The 18,987-nt window shown below is 36.2% G+C and overlaps 1 protein-coding gene and 1 pseudogene across 5 annotated transcripts in view; both read left to right on the top strand.

Moving 5' to 3' along the window:
• The window catches only part of CYTIP (cytohesin 1 interacting protein), a 67,098-nt gene extending 54,645 nt beyond the window's left edge, over positions 1 to 12,453 (top strand). For 3 of the 5 annotated variants that reach the window (XM_067027515.1, XM_067027516.1, XM_059051944.2), the window contains 2 exons: positions 6,309 to 6,375; positions 9,031 to 12,453. In XM_067027515.1, the coding sequence (XP_066883616.1) occupies positions 6,309 to 6,375; positions 9,031 to 9,491 (528 nt within the window). In that variant the 3' untranslated portion in view covers positions 9,492 to 12,453. The remainder of the gene's footprint in view (positions 1 to 6,308; positions 6,376 to 9,030) is intronic. The other 2 variants (XM_067027517.1, XM_067027518.1) reach the window with 1 other exon arrangement.
• Positions 12,454 to 15,767: 3,314 nt separating this feature from the next.
• On the top strand, positions 15,768 to 17,521 carry LOC136793377 (tigger transposable element-derived protein 1-like; annotated as a pseudogene).
• Positions 17,522 to 18,987: the final 1,466 nt, after the last annotated feature.

Here is an 18,987-nt window from a genome sequence, read left to right as displayed (position 1 = left end):
ACATACTTTATTATTTTTTCTAACCTCGAAAATTTTCAACATCTCCATCTTCTCCCAGAACATCATGAGGACCTTAACATGTTTAAATGTCCATTTAAGGCTCCATCTTCCTTATTACTGCTTACTTTAGAAAATTCTATCCATTTTTAAAATGAAAAAGACAGGCTTTTTTTCTTAACAGCTGGTAAACAAGTATACCAACCTGTGAACCGTTGGCCTTGCCCTTGTTTCTTGTATTCTGTTCTTTACCTCCGGGTTTACTTTCCTTCTTCCTGTAGTATTATACTCCTTTTAGTGAGGGTAGGTGGGTCTTTATTGAAAAATATCTATTTCACTGCTACTATAGAGAGTTTTATAGGTAATTGAATTTATTCTAAGTTAGTGTTTTGTCTCCTTAGCGCTTTGAACGTATTGTTCCTTTGATATTTTGTTTATGCAGGAGCTCCTAATTGTTTATCCTTTATAAGGTACACTGCGTTTTCTATATTTTCTTCTAAAAGTTTTAAAGCTTTTTAATATCCAAGTCTTTAATTCATTCAGAATTAATTTTTGTATGTAGTATGAGATAGGATTGCAATTTTGTTTTATTTTTTTCTATTTGAGTACTCAGTTCTCCCAGTACCATTTATTTTATACAGTCCTTTTTCCCCAACGGACCTGCAGTAAAACCTCTATTTTTAAGCTAGTTCCAGATATGAATGGATCTTACAGGCTTCCAATTCTGATCCATTGATCAATTTGTTTATTTCAAACTCAGCTATTGTACATTTGTAATAAATATTGATGTCTGATTGGGCAAGCTTTCCAGGTTATTCTTGGCCCTTTGATTGTCTGTATACATTTTAGAATCAGATTGTTAAGTTCTATGAATGTATGTTGGAGTTTTGGTAGATAATACAGTTTTATATAGATAGATCAATTTGAGGAGTCTTGGCATCCATATGGTATTGAATTTTCTTACTGACAGACTATCTCAGTAAATAATTTTTAATTATTTTCTTTGTCTTTCCATAAATTCCTATAATTTTATGCAGATAGATCCTATGCAGCTTTTATTAGATTTATTCCTTTGTAAAATGATTTTTGTTGTCATTATAGTTTCTTTATTAAAAATAATGTTTTGACTGAGATTACTGTGTAGATGTGTGAAATCAATTTTTCTGTGCTGTTATATTCAAACACCCTGCTAAACTATATAATTTCTAATAAATTACAGATTATTTTGAGTTTCTCATGAAGATAATAACTGTCTGTTGAGAATGATATTTAGCTCTTTTTCTTATTTTGCTACACTGGTTAAGGCCTATAATACAATGATGGGTAGAAACTAAAATAGTAGGCATCCTTGCTTTGCTTTTGACCTTAAAGGGAATTCTGTTGATTCTTTCCTGTCTCTAGGGTTATACTTTTCAGGTTAAGGAGGTTCCCTTCTACACCAAGTTTTCTGGTAGTTTTTACAGTGCTCGTATATTAAATTGTACAAATACTTTTTTTCTGTAAGTGTTGAGGTGGTCTTCTCATTTATTTATTTTTTAAAAATCTGTCAATTCGGTGAATAACATTTAAAGATTTTCTAATGTAAAACCACCCTTGCATTTCTATAATAAATCCAACCTGGTCATAATTTATCATCTTTTTTATATACTTTTAGATTTGATTTTATAACATTTTCTATAGCATTGTTGAGGGTAACTTCATCTTACAGGTAGAATGGCCTGTAATTTTCTTTTCTCAGACTATCTTTTTTAGTTTTGGTATCAAATTTACTGGACTCTTAGCATGAGGTGAGGAGTCTCTTCCCCTTTTTGTCCTCTGGTAGAATTCTTGTAACACTATCTGAATCATCTGGGTTTGTGTTTCTTATTGATGTGAATACTTCTAAACTCTGTTTCAGTTTCTTTATTAGCTATAAGACTGCTCAGGCTTTCTATTTTTGTTTGTTTGTTTGAGCCAGCTTTATTGAATGATGATTTTGTTAATAAAGTTTTAAAATTTTCAAATTTATTGCATGAAGTTGATAATAAACATTCTGTTCTCATCTTTTTTTTTTTTTTTATCACAGCTGTTCTTGTGTCCCCATTTTCATTTGTACTACTTTTAATGCCTTCTTTCTATTTTTTTTTCTTGGTAATTCTCTCTAGAGGATTTCCCATTTTTAAGCTCTTTTCAAAACCCAGTATTTCAATTTTGGGCAATTTTTCATCTTTTGCTGGTTGATTTTAAGGTGTTCTTTTGTCTTTCCTGATTTACAGTTTCACCACAATGTGATTAGGTCTGGATTCATTTCTAAATTTATACTGCTTGGAACTTGCAATGTCCTTCCAGCCTAAAGACTTCTGACTTTCTTCAGTTTTGGATAATTATCAGCTTGACCTTTTTGAATACACCTTCCTCATCATTCCCTGGATTATCTTCTGAAATTTCTGTAGACATATTTCACAGTCTTTTGATTTACTTTCCATGCTTCCTAACCACTCCAGATTTTGTATCACTTTATCTTTTTTCGTTATGTTATTTTTTATTGAAATATAGTCGATTTACAATATTGTGTTCATTTCAGGTGTACAGCAAAGTGATTGAGTTATACACATAAGTGTGTATACATCTACTATATCTATATTCTTTTTTTCAATTCTTTTCACTGTTATGTTATTTTTGAATTCCTTAGTAATATCTTCAGTAATGTTGTCTGTGTTCTGTATAGAATGTGTTCTTTCTCTTGAGTTTTAAAAGTTAATTTTTTATTTTCAAATAGTTCTTTTTCATGTCTATCTGTTCTTTTCTTCCTTTGTTTCAAATTTCTTATTCTTTAGAACATCACATTTGTCTCTGAGAGGATTGTAAATATTCTTATTTTAAAGTCTTTGAACACTTACCTATTTTTATTTTGTTGCAGAGAGTCCATGTACTGATTATCAGTTTTGTTGTCTTTCTTATCATTAAACTTCTGTGGAGCTCCAGAGTCTAGATAGCGCATTGCCCTGGGCCTCTCCCTTCCACTCAGTGTGAGAGTTGGGCAGTGGTCTCTGCTCTGCACTTCAAGGCTTCTGGTCTAAAGCCAGGTCTGGCAGCTTGGATGCCATCCCTGGAGGGCCAGTGTGCTGCTCAGTTCAGGTCATGAGGCTACGTTTATGTGCTCCTGCCTCTCTGGGTACATGCTCTCCATGAGCTTTAGTCGCCCTCAACAGCTTTGCTCAGCTCCTTTTCACAACGGTGGAGCTTCAGCCAAGGTTCTTCTCTCAAGCAGGAAACTTGTCCTTGTCTCTGCCTCACATAATTGCATTTAAACTATCGCCATAGGGTCCAATTTCCTTGTGACCTCTTTCTTTGTCTCCAGGTCTAGAAGACTTTTGGGTTCATTTCTGCTCCCTTTCTTTCATTTCTGTTCCTTTTCTAATCTTGAAACTATGAGATTTCCAGCTCATCTCTTGAGCCAGAAATGTCTGGGTCTGACCTATTAACCAGAGTCAGGCTGGCTTCCCCTTCACACAATGACATTTAGTTTGTGCATCCTACGTGTGCATTGTGTCCCTCAAAGACTCTTTGTGGGGCCATAACCTCTTCTTTAGAAACAATGGTGCCTTCTGAGCTGTGTTTTCAGGGATTTCCTTTCTCATGGCCTGTGATTCAAATGTTTAACATGAAAACAGCACATCTAGTGGGCTATGGGATCTACTTTTTAATCCAGCTCTGATATTTACTGGGTTTGTAGCCCTTGGGAAATATTTTGCTACATTGAACCTTTATTTTCTAATCTGGAACTTTTTAGGACAGTTAGAAAAATTAAACAGCATATTATCCATGAAAGCACTATAAAAGTAGTAAAGTGCCATGGAAATGTTTAGCTATATGTCTCATGTAGAATGAAAACGTTGGAGATATGTTCAACTAAAATATCCAGTCTGTGATAGCTGAGTGTTGTTTCAGGAAGCCATCCTTTCATTTATTCATTTAACCAATATTTACTGAGCATCTGCTATGTACCAGGCACTGAGCTAGGCACAGCAAGGTGACGTGATCCAGTAGGATTAACTCTCACACGTACTTTAATTTTCTTCTAACAGTGAGACGTTAGATTTGTCCAAATACACTACTGGGATATTAATAATAGTCTGACTCTGAGGAAAATAAGGAAGCTTCAGTATAGACTAAAAACTCTTAGTCACTTTGACACATCTGCTCTTTGCATTGGTATTTTCTTGGTTTAAGTGACGACATACTTAGATGACTGGGACAAATCAACAGATTTGACATTTAAAAACCTTGACTTTCACAGAAACTGTTTGGCAAGCTCTAACTTTGTATTCCTGCATAGTAAGTGCAGAAATACAACTTCCTCTTCTCCCTATAATTAGTTTTGAGCATCAGTCTATCCTTATGCTCCCCAACTAGACTCTATTCTCTTGCAAGAGTAAGAAAGGAAAAGGGGCTTGGTATATATGCCAGATCCCTGCTAGTTCTGTACTTCCTGGTTTCCTAACTCTGACCTTCACATGACCAAAGGTTTGCAAGAGCTGTAATTCAGGTAGCCCAACAGTCTCATAGCCAGGTGGACTATATTATAGTACAGAAAGAACAAGAAATTAACTGAGCCAGGTATTTTATGGCTTTGACTCATTGATTGCATATTATATTGACAGCCATAATGATTGCTGCTAAATGTTACTCTTATCAAGGCTTGGAAAATCCTGCCCAGTGATTGTTCAATCCCTGAACTGAGGAACCAGCCACTTTCCCCCTTAAACACTTAATGACATTCTTGTAATATTTTCTTTTCCTTCAGTCTTCCCCTTTCAAATGTGCTTTTTCTCCCCTCTTCCGTTTTAGCCTTCATCTGCCCCTTCCAGATTGATTTGTACAAAGGACCACTTGTTTCCAACTAGGCTGGCTGTCGTTCAGGATAAGTGTCCCCAGGCAAATCTGAGCTGTGCTTACCTGCTGGACTTGCTGTGGGGACCTGAAATGGCAAAGGAAGGGGTGGAGTAAAGAACAAAGAGGGGGACGGAGAAGGAGCCTTTTTGCCTGTCAGATGCTTTCTGCTTGGTTGACTTTTGATTCCAGCCTGTGGCCTAGGCCAGGCCTCACATGAAGTCATGACCATTACAGCAGCTGTTTCATCCTTCCCTGGGCCACTGCTCTCATGTGCGGGGTAGGCAAGGAAGGAAGCAGTTAAGAAGTCAGGGTGCTTATAGTGTTCTAAGTTTAGCCCTCCAAGGAAGCCTTTTAGAACTAGTCAGCTTCCCCTTTGGGGTATAGAAAATAAGTAGATATCCAGCAGAAAAGACTATTTTAGTACCCCAGGCTTATAGAATGATGGTGGTATTTTTTTTAATTGAAGTATAGTTGATTTACAATATTGTGTTAGTTTCAGGTGTACAGCAAGATGATTCAGTTATACATCTATTTTTTTCAGATTTTTTTCCATTACATGTTATTACAAGACACTGAATGTAGTTCCCTATGCTGTACAATAAATCCTTGTTGTTTACTATTTTATGTATAGTGGTGTGTATCTCTTAATCCCATACTCATAATTTATCCCTCCTCTCGTTCCCACTTTGATAACCATAAGTTTGTTTTCTATGTCTGTGAGTCTGTTTCTGTTCTGTAAATAAGTTTATTTGTATCATTTTTCAGATTCCACATATAAGTGACATCATATGGTATTTATCTTTCCTCTCTGATGTACTTCACTTAGTACGATAATCTCTAGGTCCATCCATGTTGCCGCAAATGACATTATTTCATTCTTTTTTTATGGCTGAGTAATATTTTGTTGTATACATATAACACATCTTCTGTATCCATTCAAAATGATCATGGTATTTTTTGAACATTTACTAAGCTGTACCCACTGTTCCAACCATTTTACATTTACTAATGCATTTAATCCTCATGACAATTCCCAGGTTTAGGTTCTGTTGTTGTTCTCATATTACTGATGGAAGAAGCCTAGAGTGTAAAGCCTTGCCGAAACAGCTAGTAAATGGACACAAACCTAAGTGATCTGTTTCTCTAATATTTTTAAATTAAAAATATATAAATATCATTGTTTCTATTATCTGTTATTTTTATTGAAATGACATCATTGTTTCAACTTGTTGGTGATACTAGATTATTTCTTGAGAAATTAGTGTTCCCAATATTCTGCTTTTATACAGAAAAAGAATCTTTCAAATGAGTGGGAGGGATTGTTAGTGATAGAAAGAAATGAAAAAAAAATTAACGACAAATCTCAACACCTGGAAGTAAATTGCTATCTTCACTGGGGTTTCTGAATAATTTGCACTTTTTTTCTTCTTTCTCAGCAAACCTTGAAGAGAAAATGGGTGGAGTTCAGATCTCTGCAGTTACAGGAACAGCGCCTGCTTCATGGTAAATGTGATTTCCTGTTCAGAAACCACACTTACATTTCATTCTTTCAGTATTTCTGCCTCTAAATTGTTTTAAGATTATCATCATTACAAGAAAAAAATTGCCTAGCATGGATTGAGAATAGTAGCCTGTGTTTCTTTGGCATGGCTTTTGGAGTGATCACTGTATTTGGAGGAGGGGTAAGGCATCATCACACCCCCTCTTCCATACACATAACACATGCACATGAAAACATGGACACAGGTGCATGTGTGCACTTGCTCTCAAGAGGCACCTGGGGATTTTAGAAGAGTAATATGAATGATTGCCTGATTTTCCTACTACTTTAGCAGATGAATTAAATTCCTGAGAACATCTGCGGTTCAGGGGCTGGGTAGTTCTCAGAAACTCTTGAAGCTGGGAATGGTAACATGCTTCTTGGGTGGAGCTCCTATTATTTGCTCAAATTGTGTAAGTTACAGTAATGCAGAGAAATCCTTCTTCATGGTCCTCAAATCCAAAACAGAAATATGAAGGATCATTATAACAGTAAATGCATGGCTCTTGCTGTTGTGTACATTCTGAAAAGAAGGGTTGAGTTTAGGGGCGTCCCTGGCAGCGCAGTGGTTGAGAGTCCGCCTGCCAATGCAGGGGACACGGGTTCGTGCCCCGGTCCGGGAAGATCTCACATGTCACGGAGCAGCTGGGCCCGTGAGCCATGGCCGCTGAGCCTGCGCTCCACAACGGGAGAGGCCACAACAGTGAGAGGCCCGAGTACCGCTTTAAAAAAAAAAAAAAAAAAGAAGGGTTGAGTTTAAAATTTGTTGACTTGGCATTTGCCATGTGACTGGTATAACCTGAGGAATGAACTTGTAGATACAAATAATTCACTGAAACCACTGACTGTGTGGGTGTGAAATATAGGTTGTATCTTCTTCAGATAACACAGAGCTAACATCTCTATTTATAACCTTAGAATATCTGTTTGTTAAAAGTGATAATCTGTTTACAGAAGAAGGATACATTTAATTCTTAATTAGGCACTAATTTATGGCTTAGAGGCTTGTGTTGAAGTTCTGTTTTTTTCAAAAAATGAAACATGTATGAGTTACTTCTCTTTTCTGTGTTTCTAAATTAATATTCTTAAAAACATATAGTAGGCTTTGTTGGGGGGGGTCTGAAGTTTGCTAACCAGACAGAGGCACACATTTCTGGCCACTTCCTGGATTTCTGTAGACTTGAGGGTGTTTGGGATATCTTTGCCTCTACTTCTGGAGCATCCTGGAGTGGAGATGGGGTTTGGTCTGGTAAGTGTGGGCAGTTCTATGGCTTTATGGAAGTGGCCTTGTATAGACACGATCCTTAGTTCAGAATCAAGGAGTTTGACTTTTCATAGGTCATTGTTGTACATATTTTTTGAGAGATTGAAAGAGTTCTTTAGCTTACTTTTTCTAGACCTACAATAAATATCCAGGGTATGAGTTTCTACAAGCCAACTGCTCGCCAATCAAAAGAAATTCATCAACTTGTTGGGAGATGAAATAAAATCGGTTTTGTTAACAAAAAGGAAGGCATTATAACTAGTCACCACAGTGCTGGCCTTACTCAACCTTGCAGATCAAATGGAAAAATAAACAGTCTCTTTTAATAGTGTCAACCAAGGACAAAGGAGAGCAGAAGTAGAGATTATCAGCACAAAATAAAACAATTTCTGAGTGTGTAAGGTTTTATTACTTTTCCTGAAGCAAAGTCATCTTCTAATGATGTTTTTCTCATGCTAGTATTACAAATAATCTCCTTTCTTTTAGCAGCATACTAACCAACTCAAATAGTACAGAAACAAGTGGGATATGAATAGGCTGTTGGTGTGAGATTAAAATTTGAGTTTGGAGAGCCCAGATGTAGGTTATAAAAGGTTGATGAAGAAATTCAGCTAAGCAGATAACATTCAATTTCTTCAAATGAATTATTACTTATTTTAGGACAGGGATGTTTTCTGGGTACACTGCCATTTCAAAGCATTTAAGTATTAAAGTGTTCTAAGAATCAACTGGGCATATCGAGGCTGGAAGATATCCTTTCTGTTTTAAACATCTTTGAATTATCTAATAATCAGCCTACAGGGGCAGGTTTTATAACTGTGTTTCCCATACACTTCAAGTGATGTTATAATAATTTTACAATTATTAAAAAAAGATAGTAACTAAAAATCAGAGGAACTAAAATAGAGAAAATCCATAAGAGGCATTTCCCCAAGTATATTCTTTGGAGCCCATTTCTATGATAATTTTAATAAAAGGTGGCATGGTCACTTCAATATAAGAAATGATTCTTTTGGAAATTCATAAGTCACACTGGCATACTGTTAGATGAGTTGAACTGTTCTCATATGAAGAATCTTGTTTCAATTTATTTAATCTAGCATTACCATTTTTGTCACCATGGAACCCTTTTACCTGGAAGCTAGTTCATGAACAAATAGTTTGAAAAATCGTACTATAAGGTTTATCGAATGGTCTCATGAACAGTTACTTATTCATGCAAGTGAAAGTTTAGTGAAAAGTATTATTTACCCTTACTCTTTCTTGTGCCCTTCAAAGAGAAATTTGGTGTATTTACTTGTAAGGAGTGATGCTCAGATCCATTTCACAGTAGGCTTTGTTTTCTGCTTTCTAGGTGATGCAGCTAACTGCTCAAGTTTGGAAAATATGGACATAGATGAATCAGGTTTGTTTGGACCCCTGCCTGGTTCAGCTCTCCTGGACCGGAGTCGATTATCCAGTGAGAGCAGCTGTAAGAGCTGCCTGAGCTCCATGACGATAGACAGTGAGGATGGGTACCAGACATGCGTGTCTGAAGACTCGAGCAGGGAAGCCTTCAGCCGACAGACAAGCACAGATGATGAGTGTTTTGTCCTCAAGGATGGGGATGATTTTCTGAAGAGGTGTTCTTCGAGGAGGAACCAGAGCATTAGTTCTGCTAGTAGTGGGTCCATGTCTCCCTTGTGGGAAGGCAACTTCTCAAGCATGTTTGGGACTCTGCCCAGGAAAAGCAGAAGGGGAAGTGTCCGGAAACAGCTCTTAAAATTCATCCCTGGCCTTCATCGCGCTGTGGAAGAGGAAGAGAGTCGCTTTTAATGGGTTGTAGTGCCCTTTCATATTAGCTTATTGCATAAATATCTTCAGATCCATTTAGACCAACTCCACCCAGCTTAGTGGGAAAGTGCAGATGGATTGCAAAACTGACATCCCATTTCATGGCAATAATGAACTTTATTTAAATTTTTGTATCATTATGTTTGCTCCTTCAATCATTTTTTTTAACCAGAACAACTCAAGTTCTAAGCAGGCAGTAGGAAAATTAAGTAATAAATTAGAAAATATAACAAGTTAACACAAGTGCCTGCTCATTTTAATGCTGCCTATGAAGGCAAGAGTAAAATTTATTTTCTAGATTATTCATGTAAAAAGTTGAGAACTTTTTGGAGTCAAGTGTGAATAAGAAAGTGACAGAATATAATTATTTGGAATACCTTCTGTAGGTTCATTGGTAGGTTACAAAACTTTATATTTGCTTAAGCTCAGTAGCCTTTGGGGAGGCTTATTAATAGGCAATTTTGAATGTTTCTGTTCAAATCTATGAAAGATTATAAACAAAGATGATCATCAGCCCTTTTTTACATCCACAATGACAATAAGTCAGGAAGTATAAGATTTTAAAAGGGGGTTTAAACTTTATGAGATCCATGGAAAGATGTTATCTAAGATGGGTGCTAAGGAAGACTATAAGTCCTTTTTTACTGGTAGCCTAAACAAAATGGATGAGGATGTGATTCTTACCTAATTCAACTTTTGTTCTGCCTAAACATTGATGACAAGTCTAGCTCTCTCAAGATCCTACAGCCTTGTGATTTTTTTGAACAAATGTCTAAAATTTGAAAAATTAGTCAGGAAAAGTATTTTCCTCCTATAGATTTTTTTCCATATTACTCCTCACTTTATATTATATATTCCAAATAATTATTTCCTCAGCACTCTTTTGTCTATTAGTTATGTTAGTATCACATTACTTCTAACCTTTCAATCATATTTTTATTCAATACCCATTAAAGTCCATGATTTCTCTGTTCTGGTGATAAAGCTGCTCATTACCTATATTCTAGGGTAGATAATCTGGACAATGCAATAAATAGTCCTTACTGATTTTAAACTCTCTCTCTCTCTCTCTCTGTGTGTGTGTGTGTATGTGTGTGTGTGTGTGTGTGATAGTTGACTTTGAGCGCAACTGATACACTTAAACACTTAAATAAACTGAGTAAAGAGTGAGTCATTTTGAGAAAAAAAAAAGAGGTGAAGGTAAGGAAGCTTGTAGGGTAAGAAATAAATAATAAAACAAAATAGAAAAAGATTTCTAGTTGAGATCTGCTTCCTAGTAAGTCTCTGAATTCAGAAGTATCCAGTGGGCTCTGCTTGAGAATCATTTATGTGAAAAGCAGAGCTTTCACAGGAACAATAGCAACCTTGTCTATTATTTACTGAATGCATAATAGGTTATAGATGCTTTCCATGTGATCCTGGAAATAACCCTGTAGAGAGATGTTAGGCATACAGATAAGGAAGAAGGTATTGGGAGAAGTTCCCATGGTCAGTGGCAGTGCTGATATTGGAAGCCAGTTCTTCCTAGCTCTAGCCTACCCGCTTAGTCTCTCTAGATATTGCTTACCCTTTTGCTGGTTCTGTGTAGTTATCACCACAGGACTACCTCCTGCCCCAATCCCAGGAAAATTTAAAATGTGCAGTTGTAGATATTGCATGAATAAGGATATTGTAAATAGGAAAAAAAATCCTATTTGGTAAATAGGAAAACAAACATATATTTAGGGTGACTCTTCCTTCGCTTCCACAAGCAAGTTTTCAGATCTAAGCACATTAATAACTGCATGGTTAGCAATACATTTATTTTCAACAAGGGCTTGCAAATCAATTGTGATTTGATTGATACTGCTTATTTCTCATCGTAGGCTAGAATTATCAAGTTAAAGATCTGCTTATATGAATGCAGCATTATCTGTTAATCCTATTTCACCAAGTCAAGGGGAAAGAAATATCACATTTATTTGAGGAAAGATGACTTTAAAGTCTTCTACAATGTGGACAATGTTTCAAGAACTACCACAGTTCATCTGGAAAAGCAGACAATATATCATTTGCTTTTCTGTGGTTTTAAGTGTTAAATATAGTGTAATACTTTCTTACAGTAAACATCAAACCCAAAATGGTACAGGGAAGAAGCACATGGCATGTTTTGCTGTAGTCTGTGATGAGCAGAATTAGAGTCAAGAATTAGATATGTTCAGGAAAAAAAGTTAAGCACTTTTTAACCAAAGTACAAGAAGTAAGGGTATGTCATGTTTTGTGTGTTCACAAGTTGTAAGAAAACTATTGTTTAGTGGAAATGTGGGTAAATTTCTTATAGCACAGCTTTTCAGACTGAATCTGACCTCAGTGGGGCTTTAGAAGATTTCATTTCTCTAATTTTCTGGTGCACAATGACCACAGTGACTCACTTTGCTGTAATTTACTGGGAAAAGAAAAATGAAAAGTTTTTTTAACCCCAAAGTTGTCAAATATGTAATGTTGGTGAACTTATTAATTGATAATTTGTTATGAAAATGCATTCTTCTAGTATGGCATTGATTGATAAGCCAAATTTGAATCAAGCCTCTTGGGACTTACTCTGTCATGTGACTAAAAGGAACACCACCATGTCAAACAGGTTGGAACCATAGTTTTTGAAATGAACTTTTATTTATTACTTTCTACTTTTCAATTCTTTTATATCTTAGTTGCATGATACAAACAATATTAAAAATACCAGTTTGAACTGAAAATCAAACTTGGACACAGTGTGACTAATCATAAAGTATAAATATTTATGGATGTATACAATCTAAACACAGTAAATGATACATAGCAACTATACTATCCTTCAGATCACAAAATTATTGGTGCTTTATATCCATTTCCTTACAGAACTATGGGCAATAAAATAAAAATTTGACACCTTTTTGAAATAAAAAATGCTATTCTTCAGTGTCAGAACTTTCTGCTCTCTCTCTCTCTCTCTCTCTCTCTCTCTCCCTTTACTTACTTACTTTATATAAAATGGTTGTTTTAAAAGAAGATTAAAAACAATCTGGGTGACATCTTAACACCTACCTCTTTGTGGTTCTTAAGAGGCATTACCTACTTAATTGAAGCTTTGCACTTGTATTAGCTTTCTATTGTTGTTTGACAAATTACTGCAAACATAGAAGCTTAAAACATATTTATTATCTCAAAGTGTGGGTCAGGAGTATGGGCAAAGCTTACCTGGGTCTACTCAGTGTCTCACAAAGCAGCAATCACGGTGTCACCCAGGACTGAGTTCTTATCTGCAGGCTTTATTGGGGAAGGATTTCCTACCGCAATCCCTCAGGTTGTTGTCAGAAGCATTCCTTGTGGCCATAGGTTTCATTGCAGCTTGCTTATTAAAACCCAGCAACAGAGAGAAAGAGATACTGCAAGCAAGACAGAGTCCTAAATAATGCAACGTAACCAGACTGACATCTCGGCACCTTTGCCATATAATAGAACATCATCACAGGAGTGACATCCTATCAATTGTGGCATATTGTTTGTCAGACACAACTCACAGGAACCACCCACACTCACAAAGCAGGACTTACACAAAGGCATGAACATCAGGCGGTGGGGATCAGGGGCTGCCTTAGTATCTATTCACAACACTATTCAAGGAGTTCACAGATTGATAACTTCAGATACTGAGTCTTCTCTAAACTTCTCTGAGCAAAAAGAAATTGTGAATGTCACCATTTTTAATTTTTATAGAGAGAAATGTTAAGATTAACGACCTTTGAAATTAAAGAAACTGGCCAAGATTGTATAACTAGCCAATAAGCTGAGTAGGAAACTGTATCCAGGTCTATTATTGACCGCCCAACTTTGTCCCCCAAGTGCATGAAATGATAGAAGATTTTAAAAGAATATTAAAGAGTGAACCAGTTACTTGCTTCCAAATTCTGCTCAGGGAATCTGAATGTATTTAAGTGAATTCAGTGATTGACATGCTGGACTTTATCACTTCTATGTGGGTGCATCTTTGTGAGCAGATGACAGGAATTCCACAGAAAAACAAAACAAAACGTTCATAATCAAAACTACAAAGCACAAAAGGAAATGATCAACAATGAGCAAATGTCAGGTGATTCCACAAACAGCAGAAGTATTAGAACTTGAGAAAATAAAACAGTTTGAAAGAATATAAAAAATATATATCTTAGGAATAAAGGATAAGTCTCACAACTTGATAAAGAATATCTACAAAAAACCTACAGCTAATATCATAATGTGAGAAACTGGATGCCTTTTCTCTAAGATCAGTTACAAACTAAGAATGTCCTCTCACCACTTATATTTACCACTGTACTGAAAGTCCTACTTAGTTCACTAAGACAAGGAAAGGAAATAAAAAGTATACAAATTAGGAAGGAAGACATGAAACTGACTTTGTTTTCAGATGGTATGGTTGTCAATGTGGAAAATCCCCTCAAATCAACAACAACAAACATTCTGGAACTAATAAGTGAGTATAGCAAGGTCACAGGACACAAATAACTATACAAAAGTCAACTGATTTCCTATATACCAGAAATGAACAACTGGGATTTGAAATTCAATAATCAATACTGTTTACAATAGTACCAAAAAAAAAAAAAAAGAAACACTTAGGTATAAACCTGACAAAATATGTACAGAATTTATATCTGGAAAACTCTAAAACTCTGATGAAAGAAATCCAAGAAAATCTAAATAGATATTCTGTATTCATGGATTGGAAGACTCAGTAGTGTTAAGATATTAATTCTTCCTAACTTAATCTATAGATTCATTGAAATTCCAATCAACATTTTGCAATCATTGAGAAACTAATTCTAAAATTCATATGGAAAAGTAAAAGACCTAGAATAGCCAATGTAACACTGAAGAAGAAGTATAAGAAGGAGGAGGAGGAGAAGAAGAAAGTTGGAGGAATCACAATACCCAATTTCTAGATTTCCTATAAATCTACAATAATTAAGACAGCATGGTTTTGGCAAAAGAATAGACATATAGATCAATGAAACAGATTTGAGCTCCCAGAAATAGACCTGCACAAATATAGTCACTGATCTTTGACAAAGAAGTAAATGCAGTTAAATGGAGAAAGGACAGTATTTTCAAAAATGGTTCTTGAACAATTGGACATCCATATGCAAGACTTTACACATTTCATGAAATTAACTCAAAATGAATCATAGACCTAGATGTAGAACATAAAAGTATAAAAGTTCTGGACAATAACAAAGGAAAACATCTAGATGTCCTTGGGTTTCATGATAAATTTTTTAGATACACCAAAGGGATGATTTGTGAAAGAAAAAGTTGATACATTGAACTTTATTAAAATTAAAAACTTCTGCTTTGGGAAAGATAATGTTAAGAGAATCAAAAGAAAGACCATAGACTGGGAGAAAATATTTGCAAAACACATATTTGAAAAAGAACTTGCATCCAAAATATAAAAAGAACTTTTAAAATTCAAAAATAAGAATACAAACAACCCAATTAAAGCATGTTCAAAAGATGTGAACACATCTCCGAAGATAATATGTAGGTGGCAAATAAGTGCATTAAAAGAGTTCAATATCATTTGTCACTTGGAGTTTACAAATTAAATCTCAAGTAGTAGCAAGATACTACTAGATGGCTATTAGGATGACTAAGATCCAGATAACTAACAATACAAATTGCTGGCAAGGATGTGGAGTAACAGGAATGCTCCTTCATTGGTGATGGGAATGCAAACTAGTACAGCCCTTTGGAAGACAGTTTGGCAGTTTTTTACAAAGCTAAACATAATCTTACCATACGATCTAGCAATTGCACCTCTAGGTACAGGCATACTTTGTTTAATTGTGCTTTATTTTATTATGCTTCACAGATAATGCATTTTTTTTTTTTTTTTTTTTTTTTACAAATTGAAGGCAACCCCACATTAAGCAAGCAATATCAGCACCATTTTTGCAACTGCATTTGCTCACTTTGGGTCTCTGTGTCATATTTTGATAATTCTTGCAATATTCCAAACTTTTTCATTATTATTATATTTATTATGGTGATCTGTGATCAGTGATCTTTGATGTTCCTATTGTAGTTGTTTTGAGGCACCACAAACTGTGCCCGTATAAGACGGCAAACTTAATTGATAAATGTTATGTGTGTTCTGACTGCTCTGCCAACCAGGTGTTCCCCCATCTCTCGCCTTCTCTGAGACACAACAATATTGAAATTAGGCCAGTTAATAACTCTACAATGGCCTCTAAGTGTTCAAGCAAAAAGAACAGTCACACATCTTTCACTTTAAATCAAAAGCTAGAAATGATAAATCTTAGTGAGTAGGGCATGCTGAAAGTTGAGATAGGTCAAAAGTTAGGTCTCTGTGCCAAATAGTTAGCCAAGTTGTGAATGCAAACGAAAAAATCTTGAGGGAAATTAAAAGTGCTACTGAAGGGAACACATGGATAAGAAAGTGAAACGGCCTTATTGCTGATTTGGAGAAAGTTTGAGGGGTCTGGATAGAAGATCAAATAGCCACAGCATTCCCTTAAGCCAAAGCCTAATCCAGAGAAAAGCCCTAACTGTCTTCAATTTTATAGAGGCTGACTGAGGTGATAAAGTTATAGAAGAAAAGTCTGAAGCTAACAGAGGTTGGTTCATGAGGTTTAAGGAAAGAAGCCATCACTGTAACATCAAAGTGCAAGGTGAAGTAGCAAGTGCTGATGTAGAAGCTGCAGCGAGTTATTCAGAAAATCTAGCTAAGATGATTAATGAAGGTGATTACATTAACCAACAGATTTTCCATGGAGATGAACAGTCTTTTATTGGAAGAAGATGCCATCTAGGACTTTCGTAGCTAGAGAGGAGAAGTCAGTGCCTGGCTTCAAATCTTCAAAGGACAAGCTGACTCTCTTGTTAGGGGTTAATGCAGCTACTGATTTTAAGTTGAAGTCAAAACTCATTCACCATTCTGAAAATCCTAGAGCCCTTCAGAATTCTGTTAAACTACTCTGCCTGTTCTCTATCAATGGAACAACAAAGCTTGCATGAAAGCACATCTGTTTACAACATGGTTTACTTAATATTTTAAACTCACTGTTAAGACCTACTGCCCAGAAAAAAAGATTCCTTTCAAAATATTTCTGCTTGTTGACAATGTGCCTCATCACCTAAGAGCCCTGATGGAGATGTACAATGAGATTCATGCTGTTTTCATGCCTGCTAACACAACATCATGGATCAAGGAGTAATTTTGACTTCTAAGTCTTATCATTTAAGAAATTCATTTTGTAAGGCTGTAGCTGCCATAAATAGTGATTCCTCTAATGGACCTGGGCAAAGTAAACTCAGGAAAAGAGCCATCATTCTAGACGCCAATAAGAACATTTGTGATTCAGGGGAAGAGGCCAAAATATGAACATTAACAGGAGTTTGGAAGAAGTTAATTCCAATCCCTGTGGGTGACTTTGAGGGGCTCAAAACTTTTGTGGCAGAGATAACTGCAGATGTGATGGAAATAGCAAGAAAACCAGAAGTAGAAGTGGAGCCTGAAGATGTGACTGAACTGCTGCAATCTCGTGATAAAATTTTAATTGATGAGGAGTTGCTTCTTATGGGTGAGCAAAGAAAATAGTTTCTTGAGATGGAATCTACTCCTGGTCATGATGCTGTGAAGACTGTTGAGATGATCACAAAGGATTTAGAAGATTTCATAAACTTATTTGCTAAAGCAGCAACAGGGTTTGAGAGGGTTGACTCCAATTTTAAAAGAGGTTCTACTGTGCGTAAAATGTTATCAAACAGCATTGCATGCTATAGACAAATCATTCGTGAAAGGAAGAGTCAATCGATGTGGCAAACTTTTTTTTTGGTCTTATTTTTAAAACTTTCCACAGCCACCCCTATCTTCAGCAATCACCACCCTGATCTGTCATCAGCCATCAACATCAAGGCAAGATGCTACACCAGCAAAAACATTACAACTCACTGAAGGCACAGATGATGGTTAGCATTGTTTAGCCATAAAGTATTTTTAAATTCAGGTGTGTACATTGGTGGGTTTTTTTTTTAAACGATGTTATTGCACACAATAGACTACAGTATACTGTAAATATAATTTTTATATGCACTGGGAAACCAAAAAATCATGTAACTCTATTTATTGAGATATTCACTTTATCGCGGTAGTCTGGAACTGGACCTTCAATATCTCCCAGGTATGCCTGTATTTACCTGATTGATTTCAAAACTTATGTCTACACAAAATACCACACACAAATATTTGTAGCAACTTTATTCTCAATCACAAAAAAATTGGAAGGAACTAAAATGTCCTTTAATAGGTTAATGGATAAACAAACAATGGAATGTTATTCAACTATTATAAAAATGAGCTCTTAAGCCAAGAAAAGACTTGATGAACCTTAAATGCATGTTGATAAGTGGAAGAGGCTAGTCTGAAAGGGTTACATACTGTATGGCTCTACTTATATGACATTCTGGAAGAGACAATACTATAGCTATAGTAAAGAGATCAGTGGTTTGCAGGGGTTTGCGGGCGGTGCAGGGTGGGGGTGCACGTGGAGAAGGTTGAATCGATGGAGCACTCATGAGTTTGTGTGTGTGTGTGTGTGTGTGTGTGTGTGTGTGTGTGTGAAGAGGTAGAGGTTTATTGAAATACAAACATTTGAGAACATCTAAGATAGAAAATGACAACAACATGTACAGACATTTGCTGCAAGAGGACTTCTAAGATATTTACTCACTGCCTAGGCTACCCATGTGCTATCACATTTTTTCCTGGTTAAATACAAGTAAGATGGGGGGGGAGGGGACAGAGCGGCCCTGGCCAATGGCTGTCATGTGACCTCAGGGCTGCACCATCAGGTGATCTCCTCTTGGCCCAGGGCCCCATTCTGGGGACACCTGCTGGTGCTCCCACCCTCGGGCTTTCAGGCTGAGACCCTGCTGCTGCTCTTGAGGGCAGCGAGGGCTTGCTGGCACTCATGAGTTTTATAATGTTCTCTTAGTCTATGCGGGCTACTGAAATAAAATACCACAGACTGTGAGACTGAAACAACAGATATTTATTTTCTCATAGTTCTGGAGGCTGACTGTCCAGCAGAACCTTGGGTGTAGGGAAGCTATCTGAGGACAAAGAAACCATCTGCAACCCAAGGAGACAGCTCTAACCAAAAACTGAACTCTCCCAGAACTTGAACCTGGACTGGATCTGGAACCAGCATCCAGAATAATGAGAAAACAAATTTTTGTCATATAAGCTATCCAGTCTGTGGAATTTTGTTATGGCAGCCTGAGCTAAGACAAGAGTGGCAAGCTACTCTGTATGATATTGTACCAGTAATTGTGGATACATGATACTATGTGTTTTTCAATATCCACAGAACTTTCAGTACGAAGAATGACTCAATGTATGCAAATTAATAAAAACCAACTTAGGAGTTTGGGGGATCCC

This window comes from Kogia breviceps, chromosome 2 (assembly GCF_026419965.1).
Source record: "Kogia breviceps isolate mKogBre1 chromosome 2, mKogBre1 haplotype 1, whole genome shotgun sequence".
In the NCBI taxonomy this organism is placed as follows: domain Eukaryota; kingdom Metazoa; phylum Chordata; class Mammalia; order Artiodactyla; family Physeteridae; genus Kogia; species Kogia breviceps.
This window is presented reverse-complemented; position numbering and strand designations above follow the sequence as displayed.